The sequence below is a fragment of the Oncorhynchus gorbuscha genome, linkage group LG03, assembly GCF_021184085.1.
Source record: "Oncorhynchus gorbuscha isolate QuinsamMale2020 ecotype Even-year linkage group LG03, OgorEven_v1.0, whole genome shotgun sequence".
Taxonomy (NCBI): domain Eukaryota; kingdom Metazoa; phylum Chordata; class Actinopteri; order Salmoniformes; family Salmonidae; genus Oncorhynchus; species Oncorhynchus gorbuscha.
In genome coordinates, this window is record NC_060175.1 from 54,127,854 (window position 1) to 54,143,914 (window position 16,061).

At 42.6% G+C, this 16,061-nt stretch overlaps 1 protein-coding gene across 3 annotated transcripts in view; it reads right to left on the reverse strand.

The window, feature by feature from the left end:
• The window catches only part of LOC124020942 (caM kinase-like vesicle-associated protein), a 46,986-nt gene that overhangs the window by 15,695 nt on the left and 15,230 nt on the right, over nt 1–16,061 (reverse strand). For 2 of the 3 annotated variants that reach the window (XM_046336265.1, XM_046336258.1), the window contains exon 2: nt 100–235. In XM_046336265.1, coding sequence (XP_046192221.1) covers nt 100–194 — 95 coding nt within the window. In that variant the 5' untranslated portion in view covers nt 195–235. Of the gene's footprint in view, nt 1–99; nt 241–16,061 lie in introns of those variants that run through there. The other variant, XM_046336271.1, reaches the window with a different exon arrangement.

The window sequence follows — 16,061 nt, forward strand, 5'->3', positions numbered from 1 at the left end:
AGCTTCTACTGAAAGGAAGAGGCATGTGTGTTCCTATTAAGCCCCAGTCCCAGAATACAGAATGCAACAGTCGTTTAGACGTCGTGAAGGAATACTCACGATTTGACAATTTGTCCAAGGTCATATTTATCAGTCACCTCTGAGGGATTGTTGTAATCCTTCTTCTCCCCGAGTGTCAAACAGCCAAATGGCATGGCAGCTCCTGCCCTTCACAGGGAATTCACACCAGCACCACCTGTTAACAAGACCGAGCACATTGTTGCTACAATACACATGAAAGCAATTGTACATGAGAAGGCACGTTAAAACAACTTCTTTCACGTGGCTGTGCTGCGGTCATAGGTACGAGTTCCATCTCACTACTAAACATCTGAATAAGAGCACCGTGACAAACGCTGTTGCTAAAGTTTATGATCTATCCCTTCTCCTAGTCACTGTACCTGTAGGTACACGTCTACGTCAATTACATCACACCCCTGCACATCGACGCAGTACTTACCCTGTGTATATAGTTATCGTTACTCATTGTGTAGTTATTCCTTGTGTTATTATTTTTCTGTTACTTCTATATTTTCCTCTCTGCGTTGTTGCAAAGGGCCCATAAGGAAGCATGTCACTATTAGCGCTAAATGGCACAATTGTAATTGGCTCCTGCTGGATGTTAAATCCCTCACCTACCTACTGTAGCAGTCCACTTTGCTGAACATAAGTGTAACAATACTCTATCTGAGTGAGGTTACATAAGACCAGGCCTGGCATTGTGTTAGAGGTATCCAGTCTAGAGGTAGCCTGTCATTGCTAACAATTAAGGTGCAGACCAAAACATGTATTCTTTCAATCAATGCACACATTAGCCAGCATGCACTTATCATTTTCAAAATGGGTTTATGGAATATGCCGGTCATTGAGATCATAACACACTTTGAACTCAACATGATAATGACTTCGATTCAAATCTTTAGAGAACATTGTATGCCATGGGACCTTGAAAATAACCGGATTCATTCATATTCATCCATCACATAACTCTACTATACAAAGACTTAAGTCTCCAGTAGCCTGGATTGCGTGTTTCTTTTTTACTCAACAGTGAGCCAGCCAGCCCTGTACTTGCATTGCTGATGTCACTTTATATAACTGAATAGGTTTCCATGAATCTGGCCCACAGCAGCAACACATACTCAGTATTCAGCCTTGGGACGATTAATACCACCAGGAGCAGCAGTAACTATTTTTCTTTCTGAACAAACCATACAGTTCCCTGAATACACGCAATATGAATATGATCCTCTCTGGATGGGTTTCTGGCTGCTGAACAATCCTGTTGATTTGGCAGCAGAGGAAGCAGAGTGAAATACAGTGGGAGGAGGAGGAGGCGAGTGAATTTGACCGAGGTGCCATCTCAGTGGAGCCATCAATCATGTCCCTATTATGAGAAGAAAAAATGGATTCCTCATCTCTGGTGGAAAATCAATGCGAGGTTTCACTCTGTGGTAGAGGAAAATAACACGTCCTTATGGAAGGATCATGAATGTATGAGGAAACAACAAAAATAAATGATACATGGAATAAGGCATTTAGCCTTTGTAAATGAGCCATTACCATTCCTGCAGTAATAGCTAGTTTAGATGCACATGATTTCAAAACAGTTCTAATCTTTTAGTAGTATTAGGAGGAACAGATAGTTATGTACAACTACATTTTATGTAAGAAATGCACATTTCTAGGTGAGTAAATTTATTGGGAAACAAATCTTGTTCTACATAAAGGTTCACTTATTTTCTTTTGACAACACCAATCATTCATGACGTATGAGGCATCTGCTATGCTCGTTGCAAGCCTTCCTAATGGCTAGTAGAAGGTAAAGGATACAGCAGGACTAACTTCATGTAGTGGGTGTTAAAGAAACACCTGAAACGAAATGCCGCATATGACGGAGAAGCTGTTGCGGTCGGTTCTCTTTTGCACTGTTCAACCAATCCAGTAAATGTGGAGGAGGGGTGAAGACGGAGTATCACCGTGTTAATATTCCTGATAGAAACAACTTCAGATCGCAAGCTACTGTAGCAAATGTGCCATAGCTAGCTGCTAGCCAGATACTAGCCTGCATTATTTAGCAATAAAGGATTCTCCGACCAAACTTGACATAAAAAAATTGGTATGTGGTGTCTGTCGACTTTGTGGTAAAACACTATCCCGTGAATATTGCAAGTTTTAATTATTGCTTCCTCAAATATTTGATCAGAAAGCTTGTTTTCTAGTCGTATGCTCTCCTGCTATTTTTCACCGACAGGGTTCATTATCGCGACCAAAACAGTCGCATTTGCGACCGTTTGACTTCGCAGTGAGACACATTCTTAACTGGTCGCAAGAGTGACAGCAATTCTTTTTGGACCTTGTCACGTTAGTTTTTGGTTCAAAATGAGCTTTTTCTTATTGTAACAGTCTAACTTTACGTCCGTCCCCTCGCCCATACCCGGGCGCGAACCAGGGACCCTCTGCACACATCGACAACGGTCACCCTCGAAGCATCATTACCCATCACTCCACAAAAGCCGCGGCCCTTGCAGAGCAAGGGGAACTACTACTTCAAGGTCTCAGAGCAAGTGACGTAACCGATTGAAACGCTATTTAGCGCACATCGCTAACTAAGCTAGCCGTTTCACATCCGTTACACTATCATCCTGATTTATTCAAACAGTAATGTGCAATTGACCAAAGATAAAACAACTTTCTGAATAGGCAACAATGACACCGGAACACAGGGAAGGTTTTGGAAAACCTTCTGGCCAGTCGATCATAACGTGGCCTGCTTGGTCCAGTGAATTTCTTTTGTAATAATGTAAAAAAAAATATCTAGGGGAAAGTATTCATTATTGTATATTTTGTTGTGTTACAGCCGGAATTCCAAATTCACACCCATCTACTCACAATATTCCATAATTACAAAGTGAAAGCATGTTTTTAGAAAATGTTTAGCAAATGTATTTAAAATGAAAAAGTGAAATATGTAATTTACATAAGTAATACGTAGAATGTATGCACGCATGACTGTAAGTCGCTTTGGATAAAAGCGTCTGCTAAATGGCATATATTATTATTATATATATTCACAGCCTTTGTCAATACTTTGTAAAAGCACCTTTGGCAAAGATTACAGCTGTGAGTCTTTCTAGGTAAGTCACTAAGAGTATTCCATACCTGGTGTGAGTAGGGTGGGCATTCTAGTTCATTATTTCTATGTGTTCTATTTCTTTGTGTTTGGCCGGGTGTGGTTCTCAATCAGAGGCAGCTGTCTATCGTTGTCTCTGATTGGGAATCATACTTAGGCAGCCTTTTCCTTTCGCAGGTGTGGGTAGTTATCTTTGTTAGTGGCACTGTTGCCCAAGTTAAGTCTCACGGTCGTGTCCTTGGTTTGTTGGCGACATTCATTTCAAATCAAAAGAAATGTACGCTCATCACGCTGCGCTTTGGTCCAGTCATTTCCACGACGACGTCCGTGACACCTGGATTGTGCAACATTTGTCCATTATTATTTTCAAAAATCTTCAAGCTCTGTCAAATTGGTTGTTGATCAATGTTAGACAACCATTTCCAGTCTTGCCATATATACAGTAGTGAACAAAAACATAAATGAAAATGTAAAGTGTTGGTGGCATGTTTCATGAGCTAAAATAAATTTTATGAACAAATGTGTTTACATCTCTGTTTGTGAGCATTTCTACATATCCAAGATAATCCATCCACCTGACAGGTGTGGCATATCAAGAAGCTGATTAAACAAGATGATCATTATACAGGTTTATTTACTGTCCCCCTTTAGCTGGGGACAGTAAATTCCACAGATGTCTCATGTTTTGACAGAGTGTGCAATTGGCATGGTGAATGCTGGAATGTCCACCAGAGCTGTTGCCATAGAATTGAATGTTAATTGCTCCCCCATAAGCCACCTCTAATGTTGTTTTAGAGAATTTGGCAGTACATCCAGCCAGCCTAACAACCGCAGACCATGTGTAACCATAACAGCCCAGGACCTCCACATCCGGCTTCTTCACCTGCGGGATCGTCTGAGACCAGCCACCCGGACAGGTGATGAAACTGTGGATTTGTACAATTGAATTTATGCTCAAACCTTCAGAAACCGCCTCAGGGAAGCTCATCTGTGTGCTCGTCCTCACCAGGGTCTTGACCTGACTGCAGTTCGGAGTCGTAACCAACTTCAGTGGGCAAATACTCCCCTTCGATGGCCACTGGCAGGCTGGAGAAGTGTGCTCTTTATGGAAGATTCCCAGTTTGAACTGCACCGGGCAGGTGGCAGACAGCGTGTATGGTATCATGTGGGCGAGAGGTTTGCTGATGTCAACGTTTTGAACAGTGACCCATGGTGGCGGCGGTGTTATGCTATGGGAAGGCATAAGCTACGGTCAACGAACACAATTGCTTTTTTATCAAGGGCAATTTGAATGCACAGAGATACCATGACGAGATCCCGAGGCCCATTGTCGTGCCATTCATCCGCCACCATCACCTCAAGTTTTAGCATGATAATGCACGGCCCCATGTCACAAGGCTCTGTATACAATTCCTGGAAGCTGAAAATGTCCCAGTTCTTCCATGGCCTGCGTACTCACCAGACATGTCACCCATTGAGCATGTTTGGGATGCTCGGGATTGACGTGTACAACAGCGTCTTTTAGTTCCCGCCAATATCCAGCAACATCCCACAGCCATTGAAAAGGAGTGGAACAGCATTCCTCTGGCCATAACAAACATCCTGATCAACCTTATGCAAAGGAGATGTGTCGCACTGCATGAGGCAAATGGTAGTCACACCAGTCACGGACTGTTTTTCTGATCCACACGACTACCCTTTTTTTAAAGTATCTGTGACTAACAGATACATATCTGTATTCCCAGTCACGTGAAAACCATGGATTAGGGCTTAATTTATTTATTTAAATTGACTGATTTCCTTATATGAACTGTAACTCACAAAAATCTATGAAATTGTTGCATGTTTTGATGTGTTTAGATTATTTTTTCAGTGTAAACTAAGCCAATAATTTAATTCTTGCACCCGTTACTGAAATGGTTGTTCCAGTTTAACAGGCTTAGGTAGTTTCATCCACGGTGCTTAACCCTGGCAGACATTACGAGTGCTAGTTGCGGATTAAAACACATTTCAACTGTTGGATAGCCTAATGCTGGCTAGATTCCAATAGGAATTACACATACTTTTACAAGCCAGTATAATGTGATTTACAGTTAGGGTTGCAACATTCTGGTACATTTCTCAGGTTTTCCAGAAATCCTGGTTGGATGATCTCTAAACAATCTTTGGGGGATGTTTGTGGAATTTCAGGCCACAGTATAAGGTCTTATGATATATGTAATAGTTGATATATAACTTTTTATATTTGCCCAAGATATACAGCCATGGGTGGTAACTCTACAATTCAATCGAAAAGGCAAGTCGCACTGATTGGAGGCGTGGCTTAGTGGGGGCGTTACATTTAAGTATACCTTACAAAAAAAGCTGCATTTGTATTACTCATATGAAGGTAGTACTGCTTACTTCGGCTCTTTAAGTTTCTTATCTTTTTTTTAGGTAATCAGTTTCCTGTTTGAGTACTCAGGAACATTATTACTCTTCTTGGTAAGCAACGCCATTGTAGATTTGGCATTAGGTTTTAGGTTATTGTCCTGCTGAAAGGTGAATTAATCTCCTTTAAACAGGTTTTCCTCTAGGATTTTGCCTGTGCTTAATGGTGGCTGCATAATATGATGCAGCCACCATTATGCTTTAAAATATGGAGTGGTACTCAGTAATGTGTAGTATTGGATTTGCCCCAAACATAATACTTAAAGGTTAATTGCTTTGCCACATTATTTGTAGTATTACCTGCCTTTTTGCAAACAGGAGGCATGTTTTGGAATATTTGTATTCTGTACAAGCTTCCTTCTTTTCACTCTGTCAGTTAGGTTAATATTGTGGAGTAACTACAATTTTGTTGATCCATCCTCAGTTTTCTCCTATCACAGCCATTAAACTCTGTAACTGTTTTAAAGTCACCATTAAAGTCATCATGGTGAAACCTCTAAGTGGTTCCCTTCCTCTCCGGCAACTGAGTTAGGAAGGACGCATTTATCTTTGTAGTGACTGGGTGTTTTTATACACCATCCAAAGTGTAATTAATAACTTCACCATGCTGAAAGAGATATTCAATGTCTGCTTTTTTTAACCATCTATAAGTGCCATTCTTTGCAAGGCTTTGGTCTTTGTGGTTGAATCTGTGTTTGAAACTTACTGCTTGCCTGAGGGACCTTACAGATAATTGTGTCTGGGGTACAGAAATGAGGTCGTCATTAAAAAAGAATGTTACATTTTACTATTGCACACAGAGTGAGTCCATGCAACTTATAATTTTACTTGTTCAGCACATTTTCACTCCTGAACTTATTTAGGCTTGCCATAATAAAGGGGTTGAATACTTACTGACTCAGGACATTTCAGCTTTTTATTTTTCATTCATTTGTAAAACATTGTGGTATCCCAGGTCTACCCGGGGGATGGTAATAGATGGGAGGTACGTGAAATGACGTTGGCGCCCTCTACTGGAAATACGGGAGCTGGGCACCCCGAAGTCTACAACCAGGGGGGCCCAACCAGGTGAGAAGGTCTTGGTGCTGATCCCTACAACAGAGAGTAAATTCCTGGCTACGAGGCATGGGCCCTACAACATTGTTGAGCGAGTAGGTGACATCAACTATAAGTTCCGCCAACCGGTGCAGAGAAGACCCCTCCAGCTTTACCATGTGAACTTTACTCCAGTGGCACACACGTGAGGCACTGTGCGTAACGTGGACCCGGCCACAGCAGGGCCCGCCCTCGGTCTAAGTTGCAATGGGAGAAGACCTCAGCCCAATCCAAGACAAGAGCTCAGAGAGTTGGTCCTGCGGAATATGGCCGTGTTCTCCGAGGTGTCGGGGTGCAAGGATCTCGTGGAACATCATATCCACACACGTCCCGGAGAACAATACCAGGAGCCCGGAGGGTGGTGGTCCAGTGGGAAGTTATGACAATGCTAGAAATGGGGGTGCTTCTCCCCTCACAGACTTAACGAAGGCACGATTACCCCAGACGGAGGACACGGAGGCGGCGATCCAGGCCCTGAAGGATACGCTATGTTCGCACCCGGTACTCGTCACTCCGGACTTCTCAAAAAACCTCCTAGGCCAGAGAGACACGTCTGACACAGGGGTAGGGGCCGTTTTGTCCCAAGAGCAGGAAGGCGAGGAGCACCCAATCATCTATGTCAGCAGGAAGCTCCTCCTGAGGCGTGAAGTGGGCACTGGACACACTCAAGTATTACCTTCTCAGGAGGAAGTTCACCCTGATCACTGACCATGCCCCCCTTGTGTGGATGGCAAGAGGTAAGGACGCGAATGACCATGTCACCCATTGGTTCCTGTCCTTACAGCACTACTCTGTCATCCACAGGTCGGAGGCCCCGCACGGCAATGCAGTCGTCCTCTCCAGGAGGGATGCAAACCTAGACCTGAGCATGCCTCCCTCCCAGTCAGGGCTAAGGAGGGGGGTGGGGTCTACTCTATGGGGGGGTCCTACCCTTTTTTTCACCTAAAATGACATACCCAAATCTAACTGCCTGTAGCTCAGGACCTGAACCAAGGATATGGATATTGAAAGGAAACACTGAAGTTTGTGGAAATGTGAAATAAATGTTGGAGAATATAACACATTAGATCTGGTAAAAGATAATACAAAGAAAAAAACATGCGTTTTTCTTTTTTTATTGTGCCATCATCTTTGAAATGCAAGAGAAAGTCCACAATGAATTGTTCCAGCTCAGGCACAATTTGGACTTTGGCCACTAAATGGCATCAGTGTATGTACAAAGTCGTGGACTGATCCAATGAACCATTGTATGTCTGTATATCAAGACTGCATAAATGTGCCTAATTGCTTTATTAATACATTTTCAAGTTCATAATTGTCACTCTCCTCAAACAATAGCATGGTATTCTTACACTGTAATAGCTACTGTAATTTGGACTGTGCAGCTAGATTAAGAAGAATTTAAGCTTCCTACCCATATCAGATATGTTTATGTCCTGGGATTTTTTTTGTTACTTACAACCTCATGCTAATCATATTAGCCTACATTAGCTCAACCGTGCCGCATAGGGGGGACACAGATCCCGTAGAGTTTAAAAATCTGACATATCTAGGCTATTTGGTCCTTGAATAGTTAGTGAAGTTTTGGTAGCTGATTTAGTTAAGTTATAATTATTCCATTATTTTATTTCTGATTTAAGAGATGTAGGTGCTTTCATTTTTTTCCTGTCATCTCAATTGAAGAGTGTTGCGTTGTTGTGCTTTTTTGTCGTAAAACCATGTGCGGTTATTATGAGCAAGACAGCATCCAATGTTGGCTTCAACTTGGTTTTCCATACAAAGTGTTCCATTACAAAGGGAACCCGGTTTTTGTTTGCTTTCTCCTTTTAAAATATGATAAAGTAACCCCTCAACAACATCTAGTTTTAGCAACTTGCTAGCTAGCTACCACATGAACAGGTGCAGTTTTATAGGGTCAGCTGTAGTAGTTCAGCACAGCTGGATCAAATTAGGTTTAAGTGCCTTGCTTTTCACCATGTCGACTCAAGAATTTTAACCTTTAACCTTTCGGTTAGTGGCCCAACGCTCCAACCGCTAGGCTAACTGCCACCCACTAGTGTGTTTGTGTCGGGAGCATGCTGTCTATTTAGTCAGGCAATGCACACATTATTCTGACATATTGTTTTTATTAAAAAATAATGTCAGTGTCAATGCAGGCCTGTTAAATAATGAATTATTCTTCAAATGGTAATTAATAGGCCACATTTTTTGCAATCCAGTGGCCATTTGTTTTGAAAGCCCTACACCACTGAATTAAAGGGCAACTTCTTTGCTGTTACAGTAAAGCCTGCTTTTCCACTGACTAGACCATGTAAAGAACACACTCCATCTCCCAGAATAGCTCTTTGGGCCAGGAGAGCAGACTGAAGTATAATTTCAGAGCCAGAATGATTGCATCCAGATTTTTTCTTCTTCTTCTAATAAACACACACAAGCCGTTAGCTACTCAGACTACACTCTGGCAGAGGAGGGTGTTATTTTTGTCTTCTTCATGGCAAAAACTTTCAAAGCGTTGATTAAATTCCCTTTTCCTAGTGTTTCAACAGTGCTGTTTACAGCAGCAGCAGCAGTCCTTCCTGCATTGGTTCGGTGCGGAGTAGGCAATATCTCCAACCGACACGTAGACTGCTAGTAATGAGCCAGGAGAGGGAAATAATGAACCCTGTGCAGCGAGAGAGGAGAAGAAGAGTGAATAGTTCTGTTTCAGGTTGTGAATCAATCATCGGCACGGGAAGGAGAGAGTCTCTGGGATGAAGACTCAGAGGAGAGGAGAAGAGAAGAGGCGGTTGAGTGTAGTGCGGGCCACAGTGGGACTCACTACTATATAACTCCAGGATCAGGGCTCCAGAGATACACATTGCCTGACTCGCTGGCTGAATAGCACAGTGGCCCTGATATAATCAGCCTCCCCTCAAGCAACTATATTACTGCAACTGATAAACATACATCAAATCATATCAAATGGTATTCGTCACATGCTTCGTTAACAGTGAAGTGCTTACTCATGGGCCCTTCCCAAAAATGAAGAGAAATTAAATAGAGAAATAATACAGAAGTAATAAAACATAAAACATCTAAGTAATAATAAATACACAATAAGTAACAATAACTTGGCTATATACACGGGGTACCAGTACCAAGTTGATGTGCAAGGGTACAAGCTCATTGAGGTAGATACGTACCGTACCAGTCAAAAGTTTGGACACCTTCAAGGGTTTTTCTTTATTTTTACTATTTTCTACATCATAGAATAATAGTGAAGACATCAAAACTCTGAAATAACACATATGAAATCATGTAGTAACCAAAAAAGTGTTAAAAAAATCATAATATATTTTAGATTTTAGAGTCTTCAAAGTAGCCACCCTTTGCCTTGATGACAGCTTTGCACATGCTTGCCATTCTCTCAACCAGCATCACCTGGAATGCTTTCCCAAAAGTCTTGAAAGAGTTCCAACATATGCTTTTACATATCCTTTTACAAGGACTGATTTGACGTCATTTCCGGTTAGAACTTGTAGACTTGTTTATGTGCTGCTGTGCGGTTTGTAGCTAACCTTACTTTTCTACCTGCCAACTTTACAGTTTTTACTTTTTAATTACCGTTTTATATTTACATTTTTGACCTCTTTCGACTTTTTTCATTCAACTTTTTCACCCCAGGCGCTTTATCTGGATGTGGTTCATCAGGACCTCCACCATTCGGAGCTATGTAGTAACATTAACATTATGCCATCTAATTGCAGTCGCTGTACTCATACTATACAGGAGAACGATCTCCTTATGGCGAGGATAGCTGTGCTGCAAGCCCAGCTTCAGAGCAATCGTTAGGCAAGTGTAGGAACGGATGAAATAGTGTCTGTGCCACCAATAAGTACAGATAATAATATAAATCGCCTCGCACAGACCCCGCAGCCGGACAATTTTCTCATGGCTTCTGGAGAGAAATGCTGTAGGATTGCTCAACCAGTGTCGCTCATTCAGCTGACAGTAACTTTCAACCGGTTCTCCCCATTAAGCAACGCGTCGGAGTCAGAGGCCGTGCTTTCTCTGGTCTCTCCTCCTCCCGTTACGGTGTCTGAGACGCCAAAGCCTCCCACCATTAGCTCTGACAAATTGAAAGCCCTAGTCATTGGCGACTCCATTACCCGCAGAATTAGACTAAAAACGAATCATCCAGCGATCATACAATGTTTACCAGGGGGCAGGGCTACCGACATCAAGGTTAATCTGAAGATGGTGCTGGCTAATGCTAAAACTGGTGTAGAGAGTATAGGGATATTGTTATCCACGTCGGCACCAACAATGTTAGGATGAAACAGTCAGATGTCACCAAGCGCAACATCGCTTCAGCGTGTAAATCAGCTAGAAAGATGTGTCGGCATCGAGTAATTGTCTCTGGCCTTCTCCCAGTTAGGGGGAGTGAGGAGCTCTACAGCAGTCTCACAACTCAATCGCTGGTTGAAAACTGTTTTCTGCCCCTTGTAGATAATTGGCCCTCTTTCTGGGACTCACCCACAAACAGGACCAAGCCTGACCTGCTGAGGAGTGACGGACTCCATCCTAGCTGGAGGGGTGCTCTCATTTTATCTACGAACATAGACAGGGCTCTAACTCCCCTAGCTCCACACTGAAATAGGGTGCAGGCCAGGCAGCAGGGTGCAGGCCAGGCTGGAGGCTGTTAGCCAGCCTGCCAGCTTAGTGGAGTCTGCCACTAGCACAGTCAGTGTAGTCAGCTCAGCTATCCCCATTGAGACCGTGTCTGTGCCTCGATCTAGGTTGGGCAAAACTAAACATGGCGGTGTTTGCCTTAGCAATCTCACTGTAATAAAGACCTCCTCCATTCCTGCCATTATTGAAAGAGATTGTGATATTTCACATCTCAAAATAGGGCTACTTAATGTTAGATCCCTCACTTCCAAGGCAGTTATAGTCAATTAACTAATCACTGATCATAATCTTGATGTGATTGGCCTGACTGAAACATGGCTTAAGCCTGATGATATTACTGTGTTAAATGAGGCCTCACCTCCTGGTTACACTAGTGACCATATCCCCCGCTAATCCCGCAAAGGCAGAGGTGTTGCTAACATTTATGATAGGAAATTTCAATTGACAAAAAAATACATTTACGTCTTTTGAGCTTCTAGTCATGAAATCTATGCAGCCTACTCAATCACTTTTTATAGCTACTGTTTACACGCCTCCTGGGCCATATACAGCATTCCTGACTGAGTTCGCTGAATTCCTATCGGACCTTGTAGTCATGGCAGATAATATTAAAATTCTTGTTGACTTTAATAGTCATATGGAAAAGTCCACAGACCCACTCCAAAAGGCTTTCGGAGCCATCATCGACTCAGTGGGTTTTGTCCAACATGTCTCTGGACCTACTCACTGCCACAGTCATACTCTGGACCTAGTTTTGTCCTGTGGAATAAATGTTGTGGATCTTAATATTTTTCCTCATAATCCTGGCCTATCGGACCACCATTTTATTTATTACGTTTGCAATTGCAACAAATAATCTGCTCAGACCCCAACCAAAAATCCTCAAAAGCCGTGCTATAAATTCTCGGACAACCCAAAGATTCCTAGATGCCCTTCCAGACTCCCTGCACCCACCAAAGGACATCAGAGAACAACAATCAGTTAACCACCTAGCTGAGGAACTTAATTTAACCTTGCGTAATAACCTATATGCAGTCACACCCCTAAAAACAAAAAAATATTTGTCATAAGAAACTAGCTCCCTGGTATACAGAAAATACCCGAGCTCTGAAGCAAGCGTCCAGAAAATTGGAACGGAAATGGTGCTACACCAAACTGGAAGTCTTCAGACTGCTGCTCGATCATCCTATTTTTCCAATTTAATTGAGAAAAATAAGAACAATCCCAAAATTATTTTTAATACTGTTGCAAAGCTAACTAAAAACAGCATTCCCCAAGAGAGGATGGCTTTCACTTGATCAGTGATAAATTCATTAACTTCTTTGATGAAAAGATCATGATCATTATAAAGCAAATTACAGACTCCTCTTTAAATCTTCGTATTCCTCCAAAGCTCAGTTCTCCTGAGTCTACACAACTCTGCCAGGACCCAGGATCAAGGGAGACACTCTAGTTTTTTAATATTATATTTCTTTACACATTGCTGAAAATATTAATGGCCTCTAAACCTTCAAACTGCATACTGGACCCTATTCCAACTAAACTACTGAAAGAGCTGCTTCCTATGCTTGGCCCTTCTATGTTGAACAAAATAAACGGCTCTCCATCCAGCGGATGTATACCAAACTTACTAAAAGTGGCAGTAATCAAGCCTCTCTTGAAAAAGTCAAACATACCATTATCAAATCTCCCATTCCTCTCAAACATTTTTGAAAAAGCAGCAACTCACTGTCTTCCTGAAGTCAAACAATGTATACGAAACGCTTCAGTCTGGTTTTAGACCCCATCATAGCACTGAGACTGCACTTGTAAAGGTGGTAAATGACCTTTTGATGCCATCAGACTGAGTCTCTGCATCTGTCCTCATGCTTCTAGCCCTTAGTACTGCTTTTGATACCATCGATCACCACATTATTTTGGAGAGATTGGAAACCCAAATTGGTCTACACGGACAAGTTCTGGCCTGGTTTAGATCTTATCTGTCGGAAAGATATCAGTTTGTCTCTGTGGATGGTTTGTCCTCTGACAAATCAACTGTAAATTTCGGTGTTCCTCATGGATCCGTTTTAGGACCACTATTGTTTTCACTATATATTTTACCTCTTGATGATGTCATTTGGAAACATAATGTTAACTTTCACTGCTATGTGGACAACACACAGCTGTACATTTCGATTAAACATGGTGAAGCTCCAAAATTGCCCTCCCTGGAAGCCTGTGTTTCAGACATAAGGAAGTGGATGGAGGCAAATGTTCTACTTTTAATTCTCGGACAAAACAGCTAGTTCTAGGTCCCAACAAACAAAGAGATCTTCTGTTGAATCTGACAATTAATCTTGATGGTTGTACAGTCATCTCAAATAAATCTGTGAAGGACCTCTACGTTACTCTGGCCCTGATTTCTCTTTCGATGAACATATCAATACCGTTTCAAGGACAGCTTTTTTCCATCTATATAACATTGCAAAAATCTGAAACTTTCTGTCCAAAAATTATGCTGAAAAATGTATCCATGCTTTTGTCACATCTAGGTTAGACTACTGCAATGCTCTACTTTCCAGCTACCCGGATAAATCACTAAATGAACTTCAGTTAGTGCTAAACACGGCTGCTAGAATCTTGACTAGAAACAAAAAATGTGATCATATTACTCCAGTGCTAGCCTCTTTACACTGGCTTCCTGTTAAGGCTAGGGCTGATTATAAGATTTTACTGCTAACCTACAAAGCAGTATATGTGCTTGCTCCTGCATATCTTTCCGATTTGGTCCTGCCGTACATACCTGCATGTACGCGACGGTCACAAGACGCAGGTCTCCTTACTGTCCCTAGAATTTCTAAGCAAACAGCTAGAGGCAGGGCTTTCTCCTATAGAGTTCAATTTTTATGGAATGGTCTGCCTATCCATGTGAGAGATGCAGACTTGGTCTCGACCTTTAAGTCTTTATTTAATACTCATCTCTTCAGTAGGTCATATGATTGAGTGTAGTCTGGCCCAGGAGTGTGAAGTTGAACAGAAAGGCACTGGAGCAACGACCCGCAGTGCGTGTCTTTCCACTGGGATTCTCTGCCTCAAACCCTATTACAGGGGCTGAGTCACTGGCTTACTGGTGCTCCTCCATGCCGTCCCTAGGAGGGGAGCACCACTTGAGTGCCGTGGGGGAGATCTTTGTGGGCTATACTTGGGCTTGTTTCAGGATAGTAAGTTAGTGGTTGAAGATATCCCTCTAGTGGTGTGGGGGCTATGCTTTGGCAAAGTAGTTTTGACCTGTCCGGGGGTTTTGTCGGATGGGGCCACAGTGTCTCCCAACCCCCCTGTCTCAGCCTCCAGTATTTATGCTGCTATAGTGTATGTGTCAGGGGGCTCGGGGCTCTCTCTCTCTCTCTCTAGGGTATAAGGCTGGGTTTCTGTACAGCACTTTGTGACATCAGCTGATGTAAGAAGGGCTTTATGAATACATTTTTTTGATTGATTGATTGATGGCTGCTTTTTCTTCACTCTGTGGTCCAACTCATCCCAAACCATCTCAATTGGGTTGATGTTGGGTGATAGTAATGGCCAGGTCATCTGATGCAGCACTCCATCACTCTCCTTCTTGGCAAAATAGCCCTTACACATCCTGGAAGCGTTGGGTCATTGTCCTGTTGAAAAACAAATAATAGTCCCACTAAGAGTAAACCAGATGTTTTTTGCGACTGCACTTTATGGATTGACTGAACTTCATGTCTTTCTCTTTGCTTATTTGAGCTGTTCTTGCCATATGGACTTGGTCTTTTACCAAATAGGGCTATCTTATGTATACCACCCCTACCTTGTCACAACACAACTGATTGGCTAAAACAAATTAAGAAGGAACAAAATTCCACAAATGAACTTTTAACAAGGCACACCTGTTAATTGAAATGCTGTCCAGGGGACTACCTCATGAAGCTGGTTGAGAGAATGCTAAGAGTGTGCAAAGCTGTCATCAAGGCATAGGGTGGCTACTTTGAAGAATATCTAACATCAAAGTCAAAAAAGGTCATGCAAAAAGGGTCAAAGCAGATAGTTAAATAGTTAACCAAATAGCTACCCGGACTAACTATTTAGCAGTCTTATGGCTTGGGGGTAGAAGCTGTTCAGGGTCTTGTTGGTTCCAGACTTGATGCATCGTTACCGCTTGTCATGCCGTAGCAGAAAAAACAGTCTATGAGACGTGGGTGGTTGGAGTCTTTGCCAATTCTTATGACCTCCTCTGACACCGCCTGGTATAGATGTCCTGGATGGCAGGGAGCTCAGCCCCAATGATGTACTGGGCCGTACTCACTACACTCTGTAGCACCTTGCGGTCTGATGCCAAGCAGTTGCCATACCAAGCGGTGATGCAGCTAGTCAAGATGCTCTCAATGGTACAGCTGTAGAACTTTTTCAAGATCTGAGGGCCCATGCCAAATCTTTTCAGCCTCCTGAGGGGGATGAGGAGCTGTCATGTCCTCTTCATGACTGTGTTGGTGTGTGTGGACCATGATAGATCCTTAGTGTTGTGGAACCCGAGAAAGCTCTCAAACCTCTCAAAGCTCCCCTATAACTCTGTCAATGTAAATGGGGCGTGTAGTCCACGATTAGTTATTTTTTCTTGCTGATGTTCAAGGAGAGATTGTTGGCAGTGTAGTGCCAGATCTCCGACCTCCTCCCTATAGGCGGTCTCGTCGGC